Source organism: Panthera uncia, assembly GCF_023721935.1.
Source record: "Panthera uncia isolate 11264 chromosome A1 unlocalized genomic scaffold, Puncia_PCG_1.0 HiC_scaffold_17, whole genome shotgun sequence".
Classification (NCBI taxonomy): domain Eukaryota; kingdom Metazoa; phylum Chordata; class Mammalia; order Carnivora; family Felidae; genus Panthera; species Panthera uncia.
In genome coordinates, this window is record NW_026057577.1 from 59,415,394 (window position 1) to 59,433,028 (window position 17,635).

Genomic DNA, 17,635 nt, shown 5'->3' on the forward strand with positions numbered 1-17,635 from the left:
TTTTATAATCTGTGATAGGTGAAGGCTGACTGAGTACAGAAAGCTATCAGTCTTAGTTCTAATTAATTGTAGCAGGGCTTGAGGTGCTGAGGTTCATGACCTGCCAGTCTTTACATTGTCTTTCATGATGGTAAAGACAGTTCACCCACAGTTCTTTCTAGAGCTGAAAGTATTTGATTCTGTGAAGAATGGAAGGCAAAGACCTTGTCATTCAGAAGTAAGGCTTAAATTATTTTGCATACATCAAGTTTTGAGATTAGACATAACACATCACTTTCCAATATAGGTTGTGGAAATCGGCAGAAGTAAAAAGAGACCACTGGAGAATGATGGGCCTGTTCAAAAGAAAGCAAAGAAAGTCCAAGAAAAGGAAGGAAGGAGTGATTCAGTAACGTCTGGGAATGTTGGTGAGTCTTGGGGCGAGGAGTCTTCATTCTCAGGAGTCATGACACTGACACTATTCTCCAAAGAGCAGAGGAGGTTATTGGAGAGTTGTGCCATTTTTTCCCTTTGTGGAAAAAAGATCTCCATTGCGCTTGAGTAGTGTGGCCCCTTCATATGTGGTGGTGTGAGTAGGAGTTTGGGGGAGTGGAGGTAGAGCTGGAATTCTGGAATTTGCTGTGGTTCTTCCCATTTTCTCTTTTATTTCTCCTACCTAATTTTTTGTCCTGATTTTTAAAAATGTTTATTTATTTTGAGAGAAAGAGAGAGAGTGAGCGAGAGACAATCCCAAGCAGGCTCCATGCCCAGTGCAGAGCCTGATGTGGGACTTGATCCCACAACCATGAGATCATGACCTGAGCTGAAATCAAGAGTTGGATGCTTAATCGACTAAGCCACCCAGGTGCCTCTGTCCTGATTTTAAAAGTTTTATAAAAATTTCAAACATAGAAATGTACAAGGTAGACCATGAAAGGACACTATAGTCACTCCCTTTTAGTGAGGCCTTATAGTAACACATATTTTGTATGTTATGTATATTATATGCTGTATTTTTAGACCAAAGTAAGCCAGAGGAAACAAAATGTTATTAAGAAAATCATAGGAGAAAATATATTGACAGTAGTGTACTGTTATTTATTGAAAAAAATCCCCAGTAAGTGGACCTGTGTAGTTCAAACCATGTTGTTTAAGGGTCAACTGTATTTTATAAATTGTATTATACTGTATGTACTAATTTACAGCTATCATTTTCCACTTAACAGAACACTTCAAACAGTTTTCAATGTCAAGGACGTGTAAATCTACCCTGTGCTTTTTTAGCATGGCAGTGTTCTTTCTGTATGCTAAAAGTCTTTGGATAAAACCACCATTCTTGAGCTCGTGTACTTCTGCGGGTGGTGTTGGATTTATAGATGGCTGAGCAATGTTTCTTTAGTTTTTGGCCTCAGAGAGCTTGTTATGAGATGACAGAAAATGCTTCTTTCTTTATTATCCCTCAAAATGAGGTAGAGAATGAGACAAAAGAAAAGCCAAAAAAGTCTCATTTTAGTGGGTCAGCATTAAGGTATCTATCCTTCCTCAGAAGGTAAAATTTGGATTTGGGGTCAGCATGAAAGCCTTAGTATGAAACAACTATAGAGATGGGAAGGTATACTTAAAGAGAAAGATAAATCTGATAATACTCTTTCTGTTGTCAGTAAGGCAGTCGACTTAGGATGTTTTGAAATAAGACCTTTGCTACTTGTTAAAAATGGCGCTAGGGAAAAAGGGAAAGGAACATCTACCAGTCAAGCTCTTCCATTTGGTTTCCAGTCTTATTAGACCTTGTGCTTCATTTTCGATCAGTTCTCCTGCTGTGTTTTCAAATTCAGTAATCTTCTGTGGTGTCTAATTTGCCATAAATCTCATTCAGTGAAATGTTCATTTCAGATATTATACTTTTCACCCTTAGAATTTCTACTTCTTTTAAAAAACACTCCTGTTTGTCTGTGTGAATTGTATCTCAGTAGAGCTGTTACCAAAAAAAAAAAAAAACCCCAACAAAAACAAACAAAAAAACCAAAAAAACCCACAAAACAAAAAACAAATTCAAAGAAACAAAACTTCCCTTTTGTTCTTTATTTTTTTTTATTTATTTTGTTCTTGTTTTTTTTTCTTTACTTTTTTGATTATGTGGAATATATTTATAATATCATGTCTCTATATGGTAATTCTGTCATCTCTGTCATTTTTGGGTCTGTAACCCTTGACTGTTATTTCCTTCTTTTTTCATGTCTAGAAATTGTTTGGATCACAGATACTTTGGACTCTCTGTTAATTACATGTTAGGTTTTGTGTTTCTTTAACGAACGTTGGATATTGTTCTTGCAAGCAGTTAAATTCTTCGTGGATTTGTTTGATCTTTTTAAGAATTGCTTTTAAATTTTGGAAGAGAAGATTTAGAGTAGTTCTTAAAGTTTGATTTTCTAGAGTTAGAAAGGAGTGCTCGGTAGCAGTAGCACATTATTGTATAGTATTTCTACTACCGGGAGACGACAGACATTAATAACCTTTAGAACATAGGTAATAGTGAAGGATAGTAACACTTTTAGAAGATGATGAGGTTTGAGTATTTATTATCTTTGTTTTTAATATAATTTATTTAATTGTAAGTTTATATAATCTAATTTGTAATAATGGCTGTGTTTGACAACTGGTTCACAAAATTCTTAAAGATTTAACAGTTGCCTCTAGTAAGTAAGCCAATATCAACTGGCCACATCCAATACACCACTAGTATGTAAGCTAGTTTGAGTTTTCTCATAGCTTGAGTCTCCAAGGATGACCACCCGGAGAGTCAGACAGAAGCTGTATTGATTTTAAGATCTAGCTCCAGAATTTACATAGTGTTGCATCTGCCTTACTGTGTTGGTTGAGTTAGTTACAAAGATCTGTCTTCGTTCAATGGGAGAGAACATATAGATCCTGTCTCTCAGTACAGGAGCATTAGCATCACATTGTAGGAAGAGCGAATGGGATGGGATATATATGTTTGGCCATTTTTGATAAATAAAATCTCCTACATTGCTCAAAATTCAGACTTGACATTTTTTGTTATTAATATTCTTATGTGAATTACATAAACATAGAACTCTATCTCAGAAGCATTTTGATAAATACAAATATCTGTTATCTTAATGCTATATAAATAAATTCACACTTTTATGAATACAATCCAAAGACTTGTAACCCACCCCCATCCTGGGAAAGTTACATTACATCTGTAGAAGGGAAGTCCTTGTATAATATACACACTCATAGTATAGAGTGATTTATGTATACATTTTATTTTTCTATTTATTTATTTATTTACATCCAAGTTAGTTAGCATATAGTGCAATAATTTCAGGAGTAGATTCCATTGATTCATCCCCTACGTATAACATGCAGTGCCCATCCCAACAAGTGTCTTCTTTAATGCCCTTTACCCATTTAGCCCATCCCCCTGCAGCAACCCTCGGTTTGTTCTCTGTATTTAAAACTCCTCCAGCAACCCTCAGTTTGTTCTCTGTATTTAAAAGTTTTGGATGTTTTGTTGCCCTCCTTGTTTTTATATTATTTTTGCTTTCCTTCCCTTATGTTCATCTGTTTATATCTTAAATTCCTCATATGAGTGAAGTCAACGATATTTGTCTTTCTGTGACTAATTTGGCTTAACATAATACCCTTTAGTTCCATCCACATAGTTGCAAATGGCAAGATTTCATTCTTTTTTGATTGCTGAGTAATACTGCATATATATATATATATATTTATATATATATATATACATACATACATACATACACACCACATCTTCGTTATCCATTCATCTGTTGGTGGACATTTGGGCTCTTTCCATACTTCAATTATTGTCGATAGCACTGCTATAAACATTGGAGTGCATGTGCCCCTTTGAAACAGAACACCTATATCCCTTGGATACATACCTAGTAGTGCGACTGCTGGGTCCTAGGTAGTTGTATTTTTAGTTTTTTGAGGGACCTCCATACTGTTTTCCAGAGTGGCTGCACCATATTGCATTCTCACCAGCAGTGCAAAAGAGATCCTCTTTCTCTGTATCCTTGCCAACATCTGTTGTTGCCTGAGTTGTTAATTTTAGCCATTCTGGGGGCGCCTGGGTGGCTCAGTCGGTTAAACGTCCGACTTCAGCTCAGGTCATGATCTCTCGGTTTGTGAGTTCAAGCCCCATGTCGGGCTCTGTGCTGACAGCTCAGAGCCTGGAGCCTCTTTTGGATTCTGTGTCTCCTCCTCTCTCTGCCCCTCCCCTGCTCATGCTCTGTCTCTCTCTGTCTCTTAATAATAAATAAATATTTAAAAAAAATTTTAGCCATTCTGATAGGTGTGAGGTGGCATCTCATTGTGATTTTGATTTGTATTTCCCTGATGATGAGAGATGTGTCGGCCATCTGGAGTCTTCTTTTGGAGAAGTGTCTATTCATGTCTTTTGTCCATTTCTTCATTGAATTATTATTTTTGGGGGGCATTGAGTTTGGTAAGTTCTTTATAGATTTTGGATGCTAACCCTTTATTTGATATGTCATTTGCAAATATCTTCTCCCATTCTGTTGGTTGCCTTTTAGTTTTGCTGATTGTTTCCTTTGCTGTGCAGAAGCTTTTTATCTTGATGAAGTCCCATTCATTCGTTTTTGCTTTTGTTTCCCTTGACTCCAGAGACCTCTTGACTAAGAAGTTGCTATGGCCAAGGTTAAAGGGTCTTTTGCCTGCTTTCTCCTCTAGGATTTTGATGGCTTCTTGTCTTACATTTAGGTCTTTCATCCATTTTGAGTTTATTTTTGTGCATGGTGTAAGAAAGTGGTCCAGGTTCATTCTTCTGCATGTTGCTGTCCAGTTTTCCCAGCACCTCTTGCTGAAGAGACTGTCTTTATTCCGTTGGATATTCTTTCTTCCTTTGTCAAAGATTAGTTGGTCATACGTTTGTGGGTCCATTTCTGGGTTCTCTATCCTGTTCCATTGATCTGAGTGTCTGTTTTTGTGCCAGTACGATACTGTCTTGATGATTACAGCTTTGTAATACAGCTTGAAACCTGGGATTGTGATACCTCCAGCTTTGGTTTTCTTTTTCAGGGTTGCTTTGGCTATTTGGGGTCTTGTCTGGTTCCATACAAATTTTAGGATTGTTCTACCTCTGTGAAGAATGCTGGTGTTATTTTGATAGAAATTGCATTGAATATGTAGATTTCTTTGAGCTGTATCTACATTTTAACAATATTTTTTCTTCCAATCCAGGAACATAGAATATTCTTCCATTTTTTTTTGTCTTCTTTAATTTCTTTCATAAGCTTTCTCTAGTTTTCAGTGTATAGATTTTTCACCTCTTTGGTTAGATTTATTTCTAGGTATTTTATGGTTTTTGGTATAGTTGTAAATGGGATCGATTTCTTGATTTCTCTTTCCATTGCTTCATTATTGGTGTGTAGGAATGCAACCGATTTCTGTGTATTGATTTTATATCCTGCGACTTTGATGAATTCATGGATAAGTTCTAGAAGTTGTTTCGTGGAATCTTTTGGGTTTTCCATATAGAGTATCATGTCTGCGAAGAGTGACTTCCTCCTTGCTGACTTGGATGCCTTTATTCATTTGTGTTGTCTGATTGCTGAGGCTAGGACTTCTAATACTAGGTTGAATAACAGTGGTGAGAGTGGACATCCCTGTTGTGTTTCTGACCTTCGGGGGAAAGCTCTCAGTTTTTCCCCATTGAAGATGATATTAGCGATGAGTCTTTTCTATATGAGTTTTATGATCTTGAGGTATGATCCTTCTATCCTTGCTTTCTCGAGGTTTTTTATCAAGAAATGATACTGTATTTTGTCAAAAGCTTTCTCTGCATCTATTGAGAGAATCATGTGGTTCTTGTCCTTTCTTTTATTGATGTGATGTATCACATTGATTGTTTTGTGGTTATTGAACCATCCCTGCATCCCAGGTATAAATCCCACTTGGCCATGGTGAATAATTATTTTAATGTATTGTTGGATCCGGTTGGCTAGTTGTTGAGGATTTTTGCATCCATGTTCATCAGGGAAATTGGTCTGTAGTTCTCCTTTTTAGTGGGGTATTTAGTTTTGGAATCAAGGTAATGCTGGCTTCATAGAAAGAGTTGAAAGTTTTCCTTCCATTTCTATTTTTTGGAACAGCTTCAAAAAATAGGTGTTAACTCTTCTTTAAACGTTTGGTAGAATTTCCTTGGAAAGGCTTCTGGTCCTGGACTTTTGTTTTTTGGGGGATTTTTGATTACTGATTTGATATCTTTACTGGTTATGGATCTGTTCAAATTTTCTATTCTTGTTTCAGTTTTGGTACTTGAAATGTTTTTGGGAACTTGTCCATTTCTTCCAAATTGCCCAATTTATTGGCATATAATTGCTCATAATATTCTCTTATTTGTATTTCTGCAGTGTTGGTTGTGATCTCTCCTCTTTCATTCTTGCTTCTGTTTATTTAGGTCCTTTTTTTTTTCTTTTTGATCAAACTGGCTAGGGGTTTATCAATTTTGTTAATTCTTTCAAAGAACCAGCTCCTGGCTTCATTGATCTGTTGTACTGTTTGTTGTTGTTGTTGTTGTTGTTGTTGTTGTTTCAATAGCGTTGATTTCTGCTGTTCATTCTTTAATAGGATGTGCTTTTGTCTCCCAAGTATTGATTGTCTTTCCAAATTTTTTCTTGTGGTTGATTTTGAGTTTCATAGCGTTGTGGTCTGAAAATATGCACAGTATGATCTCAATGTTTTTATACTTGTTGAGGTTTGATTTGTGTCCCAGTATGTGATTTATTCTGGAGAGTGTTCCATGTGCACTTGAGAAGAATGTGTATTCTGCTGCTTTAGGATGAAATGTTCTGAATATACCTATTAAGTCCATCTGGTCCAGTGTGTCATTCAAAGCCATTGTTTCCTTGTTGATTTTCTGTTTAGATGATCTGTCCATTGCTGTTAAGTGGGGTGTTGAAGTCCCCTACTATTATAGTATTAGTATCAGTGAGTTTCTTTATATTTGTGATTAATTGATTTATATATTTGGGTGCTTTCACATTTGGAGCATAAATGTTTACAATTGTTATATCTTGGTGGATAGACCCCATAATTATGATGTAATGCCCTTCTTCATCTCTTGTTACAGTCTTTATTTTAAAATCTACATATATGGCTACTCCAGTTTTCTTTTGTCGACCATTAGCATAATAGATGGTTCTCCATCCCCTTACTTTCAATCTGAAGGTGTCTTTAGATCTAAAATGGGTCTCTTGTAAACAGCTCATAGATGAATCTTATTTTCTTATCCATTCTGTTACCCTCTATCTCTTGATTGGAGCATTTAGTCTATTGATGTTTAGAGTGAGTACTGAAAGTTATGAATTTATTGCCATTATGTTGCCTGTAGAGTTGGAGTTTCTGGTGGTGTTCTCTGGTCCTTTCTAGTCTTTCTTGCTTTTGGTCTTTCTTGTTTGTTTGTTTGTTTGTTTGTTTCATATTTTCTGCTCTCAGAAAGTCTCTCCTAAAATTTCTCACAGGGCTGGTTTAATGGCCACAAACTCCTTTAGTTTTTGTCTGGGAAACTTTTTCTCTCTCCTTCTGTTTTAAATGACAGCCTTGCTGGATAAAGAATTCTTGGCTGCATATTTTTCCAATTCAGCACATTGAATATATCCTGCCACTCCTTTCTGGCCTGCCAAGTTTCTTTGGATAGGTCTGCTGCAAACCTGATATGTCTTTCCTTGTAGGTTAAGATCTGTTTTTCCCTTGCTGCTTTCATGATTCTTTCCTTTCCTGAGAATTTTGTGAATTTGACTATCATATGGCTTGTTGATGGTTGGTTTTTATTGAATCTAATGGGAGTTCTCCATGCTTCCTGGATTTTGAGGTCTGTGTCTTTGCCCAGGTTAGGAAAGTTTTCTGCTATGATTTGTTCATATAAACTTTCTACCCCTTTTTCCTCTCTTTTCATCTTCTGGGGCTCCTGTGATTCTGAAGTTATTCCTTTTTAATGAACCACTGATTTCTCTAATTCTTAAGTCGTGCTCTTTTGCCTTAGTTTCCCTCTTTTTTCTGCTTCATTATTCTCCATAAGTTTATCCTCTATATTGGTGATTCGCTGCTCTGCTTCATCAGTCCTTACCGCTGTGGCATCCATTTGAGATTGCATTTCGGTTATAGCATTTTTAATTTCGTCCTGACTAGCTTTTACTTCTTTTATCTCCACATTAAGGGATTCTATGCTTTTTTCAACCCCAGCTAGTATTCTTATTATCATGATTCTAAATTCTTGTTTAGATTTCTTGCTTGCTGTGTCTTTGTAAGTCCCTGGCTGTCACTTCTTCCTGTTCCTTATTTTGGGGTCAGTTCCTTCGTTTCATCGTTTTGGAGGAGGAAAAAGAATTAATAAAATAAAAAAACATAAAAATTAAAAAACTAGAAACAACACAAAAGAATCAAATAAATGGTACTAGATCCTAGGTGTCTTTTTGTTCTGGTTGTGAAAGAAGCTTGATGGAGTAGTGAAAAAAGGGAGAGAAAAGAAAATGAAAAAAGGGGGGATAAGGGAAAACGTTTGATGATTAAAAAAAATGAATACAGTAAAATAGAATAAAATGAAAGTAAAATAGAATTTAAAAAACTTACAAGAAAGTAAAAAAAAAAAGTAAAAAAGAATTAAAAATACTTTTTATAATAACAGAAAATATAAACTTTTTCTTTCTGTATTTAAGAACCAGAAAAGAAAAAGAAAAAAATTTGAGTAGATGGACCAGCAAACAGAATGAAATAAGATGGAAATTACATCCAGTTTCCCCTAGAAGTCAAACTATGAAGCACTTTATAGTCCATAAACTAAGCAGGCATGGAGACTGGTGGTGTTCCTCTAGAGTGTGGTTGGCCCAGTTGGTGTAACAGCTCCATTCTCCACTAGGTGGTGCTGCTTAGTTTACTGGGGTGGATCGTTGTGGTGCTTATAGGCGTGTATACCCAGGAGCGGGAGGAGTGAAAATGGTGTCACCCAGCTAACCAGCCTCTACTATCAGAACTCTGTGCTCTCGCCCATTGGCAATCAAGCACCCCTCCTTTGTCTCCAGCTTCCATCCACTCCCCACTTCTACACTGTCGGTGACCAAGCCAGGTGACTTCCAGGCGGCACCTCCCTCCCAAGTTTTATCTCAGATGGGGCTGTATTTCCAAATCCCGCACTTCTGAGGGCCCTGCAGCTTTGACCTGCTCAGACCCTCTGGGGGAGGGTCTCGCAGATCAATGGCCCATTGCCAACCTGCCCCCAGGAATGTTCCAGAGACCGCGCTGCTGCCGAGGCCCAGGTACTGTGGTGGGGTGCCAGCCTGTCCCAGAAAAAGTTTGCACGATTGTGTAGCAGCAGCGTTTCAGGGATTATGGTAAATCACAACACACATCTGGTGCCAGGCTTTATCCTTAACTTCTTTGTTCCGACACCAGCAAACATGGCTGTTCTCTGGGGTCTGATGAGACCTTTGTATGTGGGGAGGCCCCACAGCCTACCACATGTCCTCCCAGCAGGGGAACTGCCTTTCGCCATGTGGCCCGAGGACCCCTTGGACCTCACTGCTTCTGGGGATTTTGCCCTTACCACCAGAGCTCTGCCAGGTACTGAGCTGCAGAGTTTTAGACTCTGTGCTCCCCCTGTTTATAGAATCTTAATGGTATTTAAACCCTCTCCTTTCTCCTTTCTCCCTTTCTTGTTCATTCCTTTGCAGCTGTTTCCACTCTTCTACTTTCTCTCCAGCTGCTTTCGGGGAGGGGTGCTTTACTTGTACTCTTCCTGTCTCCATCCTCTCTCTGCAAGCAAAAACAGCTCCCTCCCCTCCATGGTTTCTCTCTCTCCCAGTTCACCTCTTCACGCTTAGTACCTGCTGAGTTCTCTAGTTCAAGTTGTGCAGATTGTTGTGTTAATCCTCACATCAGTTTTCTAGGTGTGCAAGATGGTTTGGTGTTGATCTAGCTGCATTTCAGGGATGAGAGACACAAAACAAACTTCCATGTTACTCTGCCATCTTGGCCCCTGATTCATGTATACATTTTGAAAAGGGGAGAATAATTTGAAAGATTCAAGTGTACGTTATCCTAGTTACAAGATTAGCAGGAGACAAGGTAAAATATACATCTGAAGAGAGCTTTAAATATAAATATAAAATATATGTGTATGTATAATTAAATATAAATATGAAAAGTTTTAAACTCTTAGGAATAGGCAAAACACAAGTTTGCCCTCAGAGTGTTTTTGCTTTAATAGTTAAGGTAAGAGATGATATGCAATCCCTTTTTCATCATATTTAGTAGTAGGAAAAATAATGTATTCTGGCATATGGTAGATAGTAGACAGTAAATGATAGTTTTCCTTCTTTTTTATGGGTTGCTTGCCTATGAGTAACTGCCAGGTGGCAGATTGTGGTAAATGCTATGGCGAAATGTGATCTTGTTATAGGGACATGGACAAAAGATGATTTTAAGCTAGGGGAGTTACCAAAGAGTTTCATGGAAAAAGTAGTTTTGAGAGGGATCTTGAAGAATGAGTATGATTTTGACACATAGAAATTGGGGTCAGGGCATTCCAGGGAGAAAGAGTAGCATGAGCAAAGCTGTGCAGGTGGGATAGCAGGTGTGTTGGGAAAGGGAGGTGATCTGCCTTCCTTGGCGAACCCCCTGGTGTTGGTATCTCTAGGTCTTTCCCATTATAATATGATCAGTTCCGATAGACCAGTCTTCCCTGCTCTTGGCCTGGAGTGGGGAGCTCTGGCTGCCTATGTTATGAGAGCTGATGAAGAAGAGGCTGGGGTCTTAGCTTACAGTAAACCCATCTTCCCATTATTCCTCTGGCTTGGACCCAGTACTCCATCTTTGCTGTGCCTGTTTTACCTTCTCCAGAGGAACTTTCAGTCTTCTGCCGAGGTGGAGGAAGCACAGCTGCCCTTGAGCTTGGAGTAGGGTAGGGGTTTAGGATCAACTTGCTTTGAGCCAGTCTTTATTTTAGAAACTCCCTTTATTACATATTCTGTTGCCCCGATTCCTGAGCCTTTTAATTTTTTCGTGTTATAAATGGTATTGGTTCTTAGTTTTCTTCACTACTGGTTTTGGATTTAGCTTTCAGGTGTGCTAAATTGGTTATTGTTTATTCATTTTTCCTTCTAGCTTCAGATATTTTATTTGCACCTGTCACCTCTCCTTTTCTCTCTGTCCTTATCTGCTCATATATTTAAAAAAAAAAAAAGGCAAAACCCTACTGTAGTTTGTAATGGAGTTTCATGGCCAAGGGAAATTATATGTATGTTTCAGCATGCTATTTTTACCCTGAATCTAAACGTTTCTTTATTTCCTTATCATGTTGTAGTTAGATTTATTGCTTTAATGAGAAGCTCCCTCAAAAATCTTACACTGGTTATGAATTGATATATGAGAACAAAATACTATTGTTATATTTTCTTCTAATTTGCTAACTAAGAGCCAAAGAAATGTCTGAGGATGAAGACTGTTTTAAAGTCTCTGGAAAAATTGAAAGAATTCTGCTGCGATTCTGCCCTTCCTCAAAATAGAGTCCAGACAGAGCCTCCTCAGGAGAGATATGCAGTTCTGCCAAAATGTACAGATTTTGACGATATCAGTCGTCTCCGTGCAAAGAATGCAGTTTCTTCTGAAGATTCCAAATCTCAAATTAGTCAAAAGGTATGTGTTATATAGATGAATACCGATTACTCAGATCAATAGGTTCTTTTTTTTTTTTTTTTTATTAATTTCTTTTAAGTTTATATGTTTATCTTGAGCGAGAGATTCCCAAGCACTGTCATTGCAGAGGCTGATGTGGGGCTCCAACTCATGAGCCCTGAGATCATGACCTGAGCCAAAACCAAGAGTCAGCTGCTTAAATGACTCAGCCACCCAGGTGCCCCAGTAGGTTCTGAGGTGCCATTAGGTTCTCTGAGTTCACACAAGGCAGTTGTTCCCAAACTTGGATAATCACCTGAATTAGCTGAGGCTGCTTTTGCATTTTAGTTTATTTTTTCAGTCCCTGGAGATTCTGATTTACTTTGTATTAATGAGGGATGAATTGGTTTGTATTAAAATGTAGTAAGAGCCAGGTGATTCTAATGTACAGCCTGGATTATGAGCCCCTGACTTGGGGAGATTCTTGATAATAAATACTAGCATAGTGTTTTATAGTCCTTAGAGTTACCATCATTAGCCTGGAAAATCACAGGCAACATATATTGTTTCTGTGGTTTTTAGTTGAAAGCTTGGTGATATAAATTCAAAGGCAAACTAAATATATATAGATCTTTACTTCCACTGTTATATGATACATTAATGTTTTTTTCATCGTTGCCAAATTAGGAATTTAACTTTTGCTCCATCACTAACATCTCCAATTCAGAACAGTGCTTCTCAGCCCAGCTTTAAATTAGAATCACCTGGAGGACTTTAAAAACAGATAAAAAAAGACTTTTCTTCAGAATCATATTGGTCTTCACTAAGAACTGACTTTGCGTGTTGTTTAAAGCTTTCATTTTATTTTATTTTATTTATTTTTTTGAAAGTTTTTATTTTTATTTTTGAAGGAGAGAGAGAGCATGAGTGGGGGAAGAGCAGAGAGAGGGAGACACAGAATCCGAAGCAGGCTCCAGGCTTTGAGCTGTCAGCACAGAGCCTGATGCAGGGCTCGAACTCATGAACTGTGAGATCATGACCTGAATTGAAGCTGGACGCTTGACCAGCTGAGCCATCCAGACGCCCCTAAAACTTTCGTTTTAATGTGTAGCAATGGTTGAGAGCCAATTAATTAGAGAAATAGTTCCTTTTATTTTTTTGAGTCATTTAAATGAAAAACTATGGATTTTTGAAAAGTTATGGATTGAAAGCTATGGATTCTTTACTCAGAAAAATACACCAACACAATTTTGTATATATTATTAAGAAGTTTACACTTCTTCCCACCAAGTCCAGATTTATGAGCTCCTCCTTCAACTAAGCTGAGATCCATTGACTTATCTTAGGTCATCAGGAAAAAAAAAAAGGGTTTTTTGTTTTTGTGGGTTTGTTTGTTTAATTTACACTTTCTTTTAATACTTAGAAGCAGTTCACCTGAGTGTAGTGGTCATAAAGTATAGATATCAAAAAGTTTGTCTATTAAATCTCATTTTATTAATTGGAGAATTTATCCTAGGGCTTCATGAGAGCTTGTTAACTAATTATACATAAAACAACCAGCTTGTTGTTTCTGATTCACTGCACATTAGAAGTCACCAGTTAGAAGGGACACCTAGAAGTAGTACATGGACGTCATTACAGGAGATACCTGACTGTTTGGTGTTATGGAAGGACACACATGAATGGTAAAAAGCTACCAATTGAAGTTAAATGCCCAGGGTCTACAACCATTAGTGTGGGGATCATCTGCCCCGTAAGTCTTGGTAGGTTTTAAAATTCCCATTTTATTGTGCTGATCATCCTGTATTGTCAAGACAAACTTAAATTGAGTTCAGAATGCTGTCCCTGAGAATATAAAAAAGAGTATAGTGTATCATAAGTTTTTCCACCCAAATGATGAAAAACAACTTGCTTAATACTCAAGTATTCAGATAGACTTGTTGGTATACTATATGGATAAAAGTTTCTGCATGCCTACTCTTCATTCCATATATGAATAAAGTATAAAGAACTTTTTTTTTCTGTAGGAGATATATTTTCTTAAAGTTTTAAGTTTTACAATATGTAGTATTCCTGGATTTTACATAAAAGATATAGAAACGAAATAGAAAATCCATCAAAATTAAAAGCAGATGACATTCTCTCATCTGATACATTGACCCACTTTTCTGTTGCCACAACTCCCCACACTTCACCATACCTCACCATCTCATTGCTGATCTTTGGAGATTTGCTTGGCTACACTACTCAGATAAATTACATCTCTACCTACTCTTGCAGCTAAGATGAATTTTTTAAACAGTTAGCAACTGTAGAGTACATGTTCCTGGACTTCCTCTTTGACCAGAGTCCCCTTGCTGGGCCATATAGGACATTTCTCTTTTTCTCTTCTCTTCCCCTGCTGATCACTCTGTTTTCAATACATACATACATATATAGGTATCTATATATGTATATCTATATCTATATATATCTATATATGTACATATATAGATATATAAATATAAATATAAATATAAATACAAATATAAATATATATTTATTTATAGAGAATGCATGGGAGAGGCAGAGAGAGAGGGAGAGAGAGAGAATCCTAAACAGTCTCCTGCTGACAGTGCTGAGCCCCACATGGGCTCAAACTCACAAACTGTGAGATCGTGACCTGAGTTGAAATCAAGAATCAGATGCTTAACCGACTGAGCCACCCAGGTGCCCCTAGGCTATATTTTTAATTCCAAGTGTAGCTGATAAAATTTTCAGATGATAGCAGTGATACAGTGACAGTTAGTTAGAAGGCAGATTTATGCTACAAATTTGTGTCATTTTACCTTTTATATAAATAAATCCCATAAAAAGGAATTTGCCTTAAGCTCTAAACTGGAATTATGGTTTTCACACATGAAGGTAAGGATAGCAGGAATACTAATGTTGAATTGTGACTTTGTGTTTTGTATTTTCCAAAAGCTCTGTGTCATATTTCTTTACCAAAAAAATCGTGCTTCTTTCTTGGAATCAAGATTAATGGAATATACTTTCAGACTGTGCTTGGAAATTTGAAGCATTAAGTGCAGCTATAACAGATAGCATATGCTTATTGAAAGTGGTTTTACTTACTGTTGAGAGACAGATATTCATGTCTGCTCACTTTTTGTGCCTTATGCATCTGGGAATAAATAAGGAAAAGAAGAATGTTAATTACAGTAGATTTAATGAAATAAAACTTAAAAAGAGGTATATAACTCTTTAAAATATGTAGGTTTTTAAAATTTCCTTAAATAGTTGTACAGAGTTTAGTTTGGCTCATTTTTTAAAAGTCTTTTACTCTGAAAAAATTTCAAACTTGCAAAAATGTTTATCTGAATATACTATGTGCCTCCTACAAACTTTCACTTAGATAAACTAATTATTAGGTTTGTGCTGAATTTGCATTCTCTCTCTTTCTGAAAACTATTACTATGGTTAATACTTTGTAAACTATAAAAATCTTTTTGGTTGCCAGGACAAGACACTTTTCGATCTCAGTCCTTCTGGATCTTCACAAAAGGGTAATGACAATTTACAGACAACTTCTGATCCTAAACCATCTAACAAACGGACCAAAAGCATCTACACACCTTTAGAATTACAGTACATTGAATTGAAGCAGCAGCAGAAAGATGCAATTTTGTGTGTGGAATGTGGATATAAGTATAGATTCTTTGGGGAAGATGCAGAGGTAAGTTATTTTTGCAAATACTGTTCCATGTTTTCCTTATCCAGCCTTAAGTATTTTGCAATATTTTTGTTTCCATTTCTGACCTTATGAGAGAGCTAACGTAATCAGTTGCCCTTGAAAAATGCTGTCATTTAAAGTAAAAACTATAAATAAACACGGGCAAACTTGGTGGATGCTAGGCTTTTAGGGGAGGAAGTGAGGAACCCCTTTTGGAATGTCGTGTCTGTTCTCCATGGTGCTCACCCAGTACCTTTCATCCATTGCACGGTGATTGGATGAATCACTTAGTGAATGAACCATAATCGTGTGAATATTTACGTTTCCTGATGAAGACTCAAGCAGAAAAAATTTTGAGATGACCCATTTACTCTTAATTTATAAATTTTGATAGCCAGGAACATAGTTCCATGTCAGTGGAAGAGCACATTAACAGCCAGCCATCCACAGAAGGTGTTTGGAGTGTTACAGTGTCTTTGTATGTCCATCATCTTTTTATGCTAGTCTGAGTTGATTTTGTATTTGATTTTGAGGTATTTGATATAGGCCGAAGTTAATGAACATCAGAAGTGAATTTGAGTATTTAGTGGGCAGGCTTAGGGACAGCATTGCTGGTGATGTCCTGTTGGAGTCATGCGTGATTGTGATCCTTCCACACTTTTAAGTCTCTGGCATCATGCATCATATGTCCTCAGAGACTGATGAGGTGGCACATCTAACATCTATCTTGTGCGATAGGAAGTACAGACTTGGCCAACTTTTTTCTTCCAGCTTTTAAAATCCTATTGTGGCACAAAAGTGATGTTCTTTAGTTCAGGTGGCATCATGTGTTTGGTGTCATGAAGTAAAAGTTTGAAATAGCATGTTTTCTGGGGACACAAACAGACATGTAGTTGTCATTGTATAGGTAAAGGGTGAAAGAAAATGCTGTTTTCTCCCCTTCTCTCCAGGTTGAGTAGTAGATTTAGTCTTACCACCCAGTAAAGGCTGGTGTTTTCTAGCCTTTCAATGAGGAACTACTGTTCAGAGATGGGTGGGGCAGGGAATGAGAATGTTGGGATGAGCATTCCATGGCTCCAGTGGACAGTGTCTGAGCCGTGGTGTTCTCCAGTAGAAAGCGGGGAGTTAGGTGGTGCTGCCTGATTCTGCACTCCTCTCATTTATGCATCTGATTAGCTAACCATACCAGGGGTTTCTCTTCTCACTTCCTCAAAGATGCCCACTGTCTGAGTAGCTTCAGAATTTATGTTTTATAGTATCTCCTAATTTTCAGTTAGTTGCATGTGCTATGTAGCAAATTCTTACTCTATTATAATGTTTTGTTCTGCATTGAATATCATTGTGCAGGGTTTTAGGGGAGGCTCAGCACTTTAAGGTTTTGTTAGATCTAATCAGCATAGAAGACATGGCATATTTTTCCACGACATTGATATTACAGATGTTGGCTCTGAGGTTAGGTCATGGGAACTGCCAAAAAATAGATTAAACTATAGGCTTCTGTATGGGGACTGTCTTTAAAATTTTGTATTGATAGGCCATTCACGTAGAGAAGAAGTGCACAAATCCTAAGTGTATACCTTGATGGATTTTTAGCAAAGTGAGCGAACACCACGTGGGGATTCTTGAAATAGACATTTATTGATACTCTCTTTTTTAATTTTTTAGGTTGCAGCCCGGGAGCTCAATATTTATTGCCATTTAGATCACAACTTTATGACAGCGAGCATACCTACTCACAGACTGTTTGTTCATGTACGCCGCCTCGTGGCCAAGGGATATAAGGTCAGCCTTGTCTTTGACTTGAGGGAACAGGGTGATTGGATTCCCTTCCAGAGAGTGAAAGCATGTTTCATAAGATGGTATTATAATGGGAATTTGGCATTTGGGAAACAAAAGTGTGTCACAATTATTAGCATTATATCTTTGTGAGTTTTTAGCTTACTAGATTTTTAAGGTAATTTTTTTTTAAGTTTACTCATTTATTTTGTGAGATAGAGAGCATGAGTAGGGAAAGAGCAGGGAGAAAGGGAGAGAGAGAATCCCAAGCAGGCTCTGTGTTGTTAGTGTGGAACTTGATGTGGGGCTCAGTCTCACGAATTGTGGGATCATGACCTGAGCTGAAATCAGTAATTGGGCACTTAACCATTGAGCCACCCAGGGGCCTCTAAAATAAATTAAAAAAAAATGTGTGTGTGTGTGTGTGTGTATGTGTATATATATATATATATATATATATATATATATATATACATATATATACAT

General features: G+C 37.2%; 1 protein-coding gene across 1 annotated transcript in view; it reads left to right on the plus strand.

Moving 5' to 3' along the window:
- Positions 1-17,635, plus strand: part of MSH3 (mutS homolog 3) — a 187,079-nt gene that overhangs the window by 1,676 nt on the left and 167,768 nt on the right. The window contains exons 2-5 of the mRNA XM_049649725.1: positions 287-407; positions 11,462-11,682; positions 15,161-15,376; positions 17,039-17,155. Of these exons, the coding sequence (XP_049505682.1) occupies positions 287-407; positions 11,462-11,682; positions 15,161-15,376; positions 17,039-17,155 (675 nt within the window). The remainder of the gene's footprint in view (positions 1-286; positions 408-11,461; positions 11,683-15,160; positions 15,377-17,038; positions 17,156-17,635) is intronic.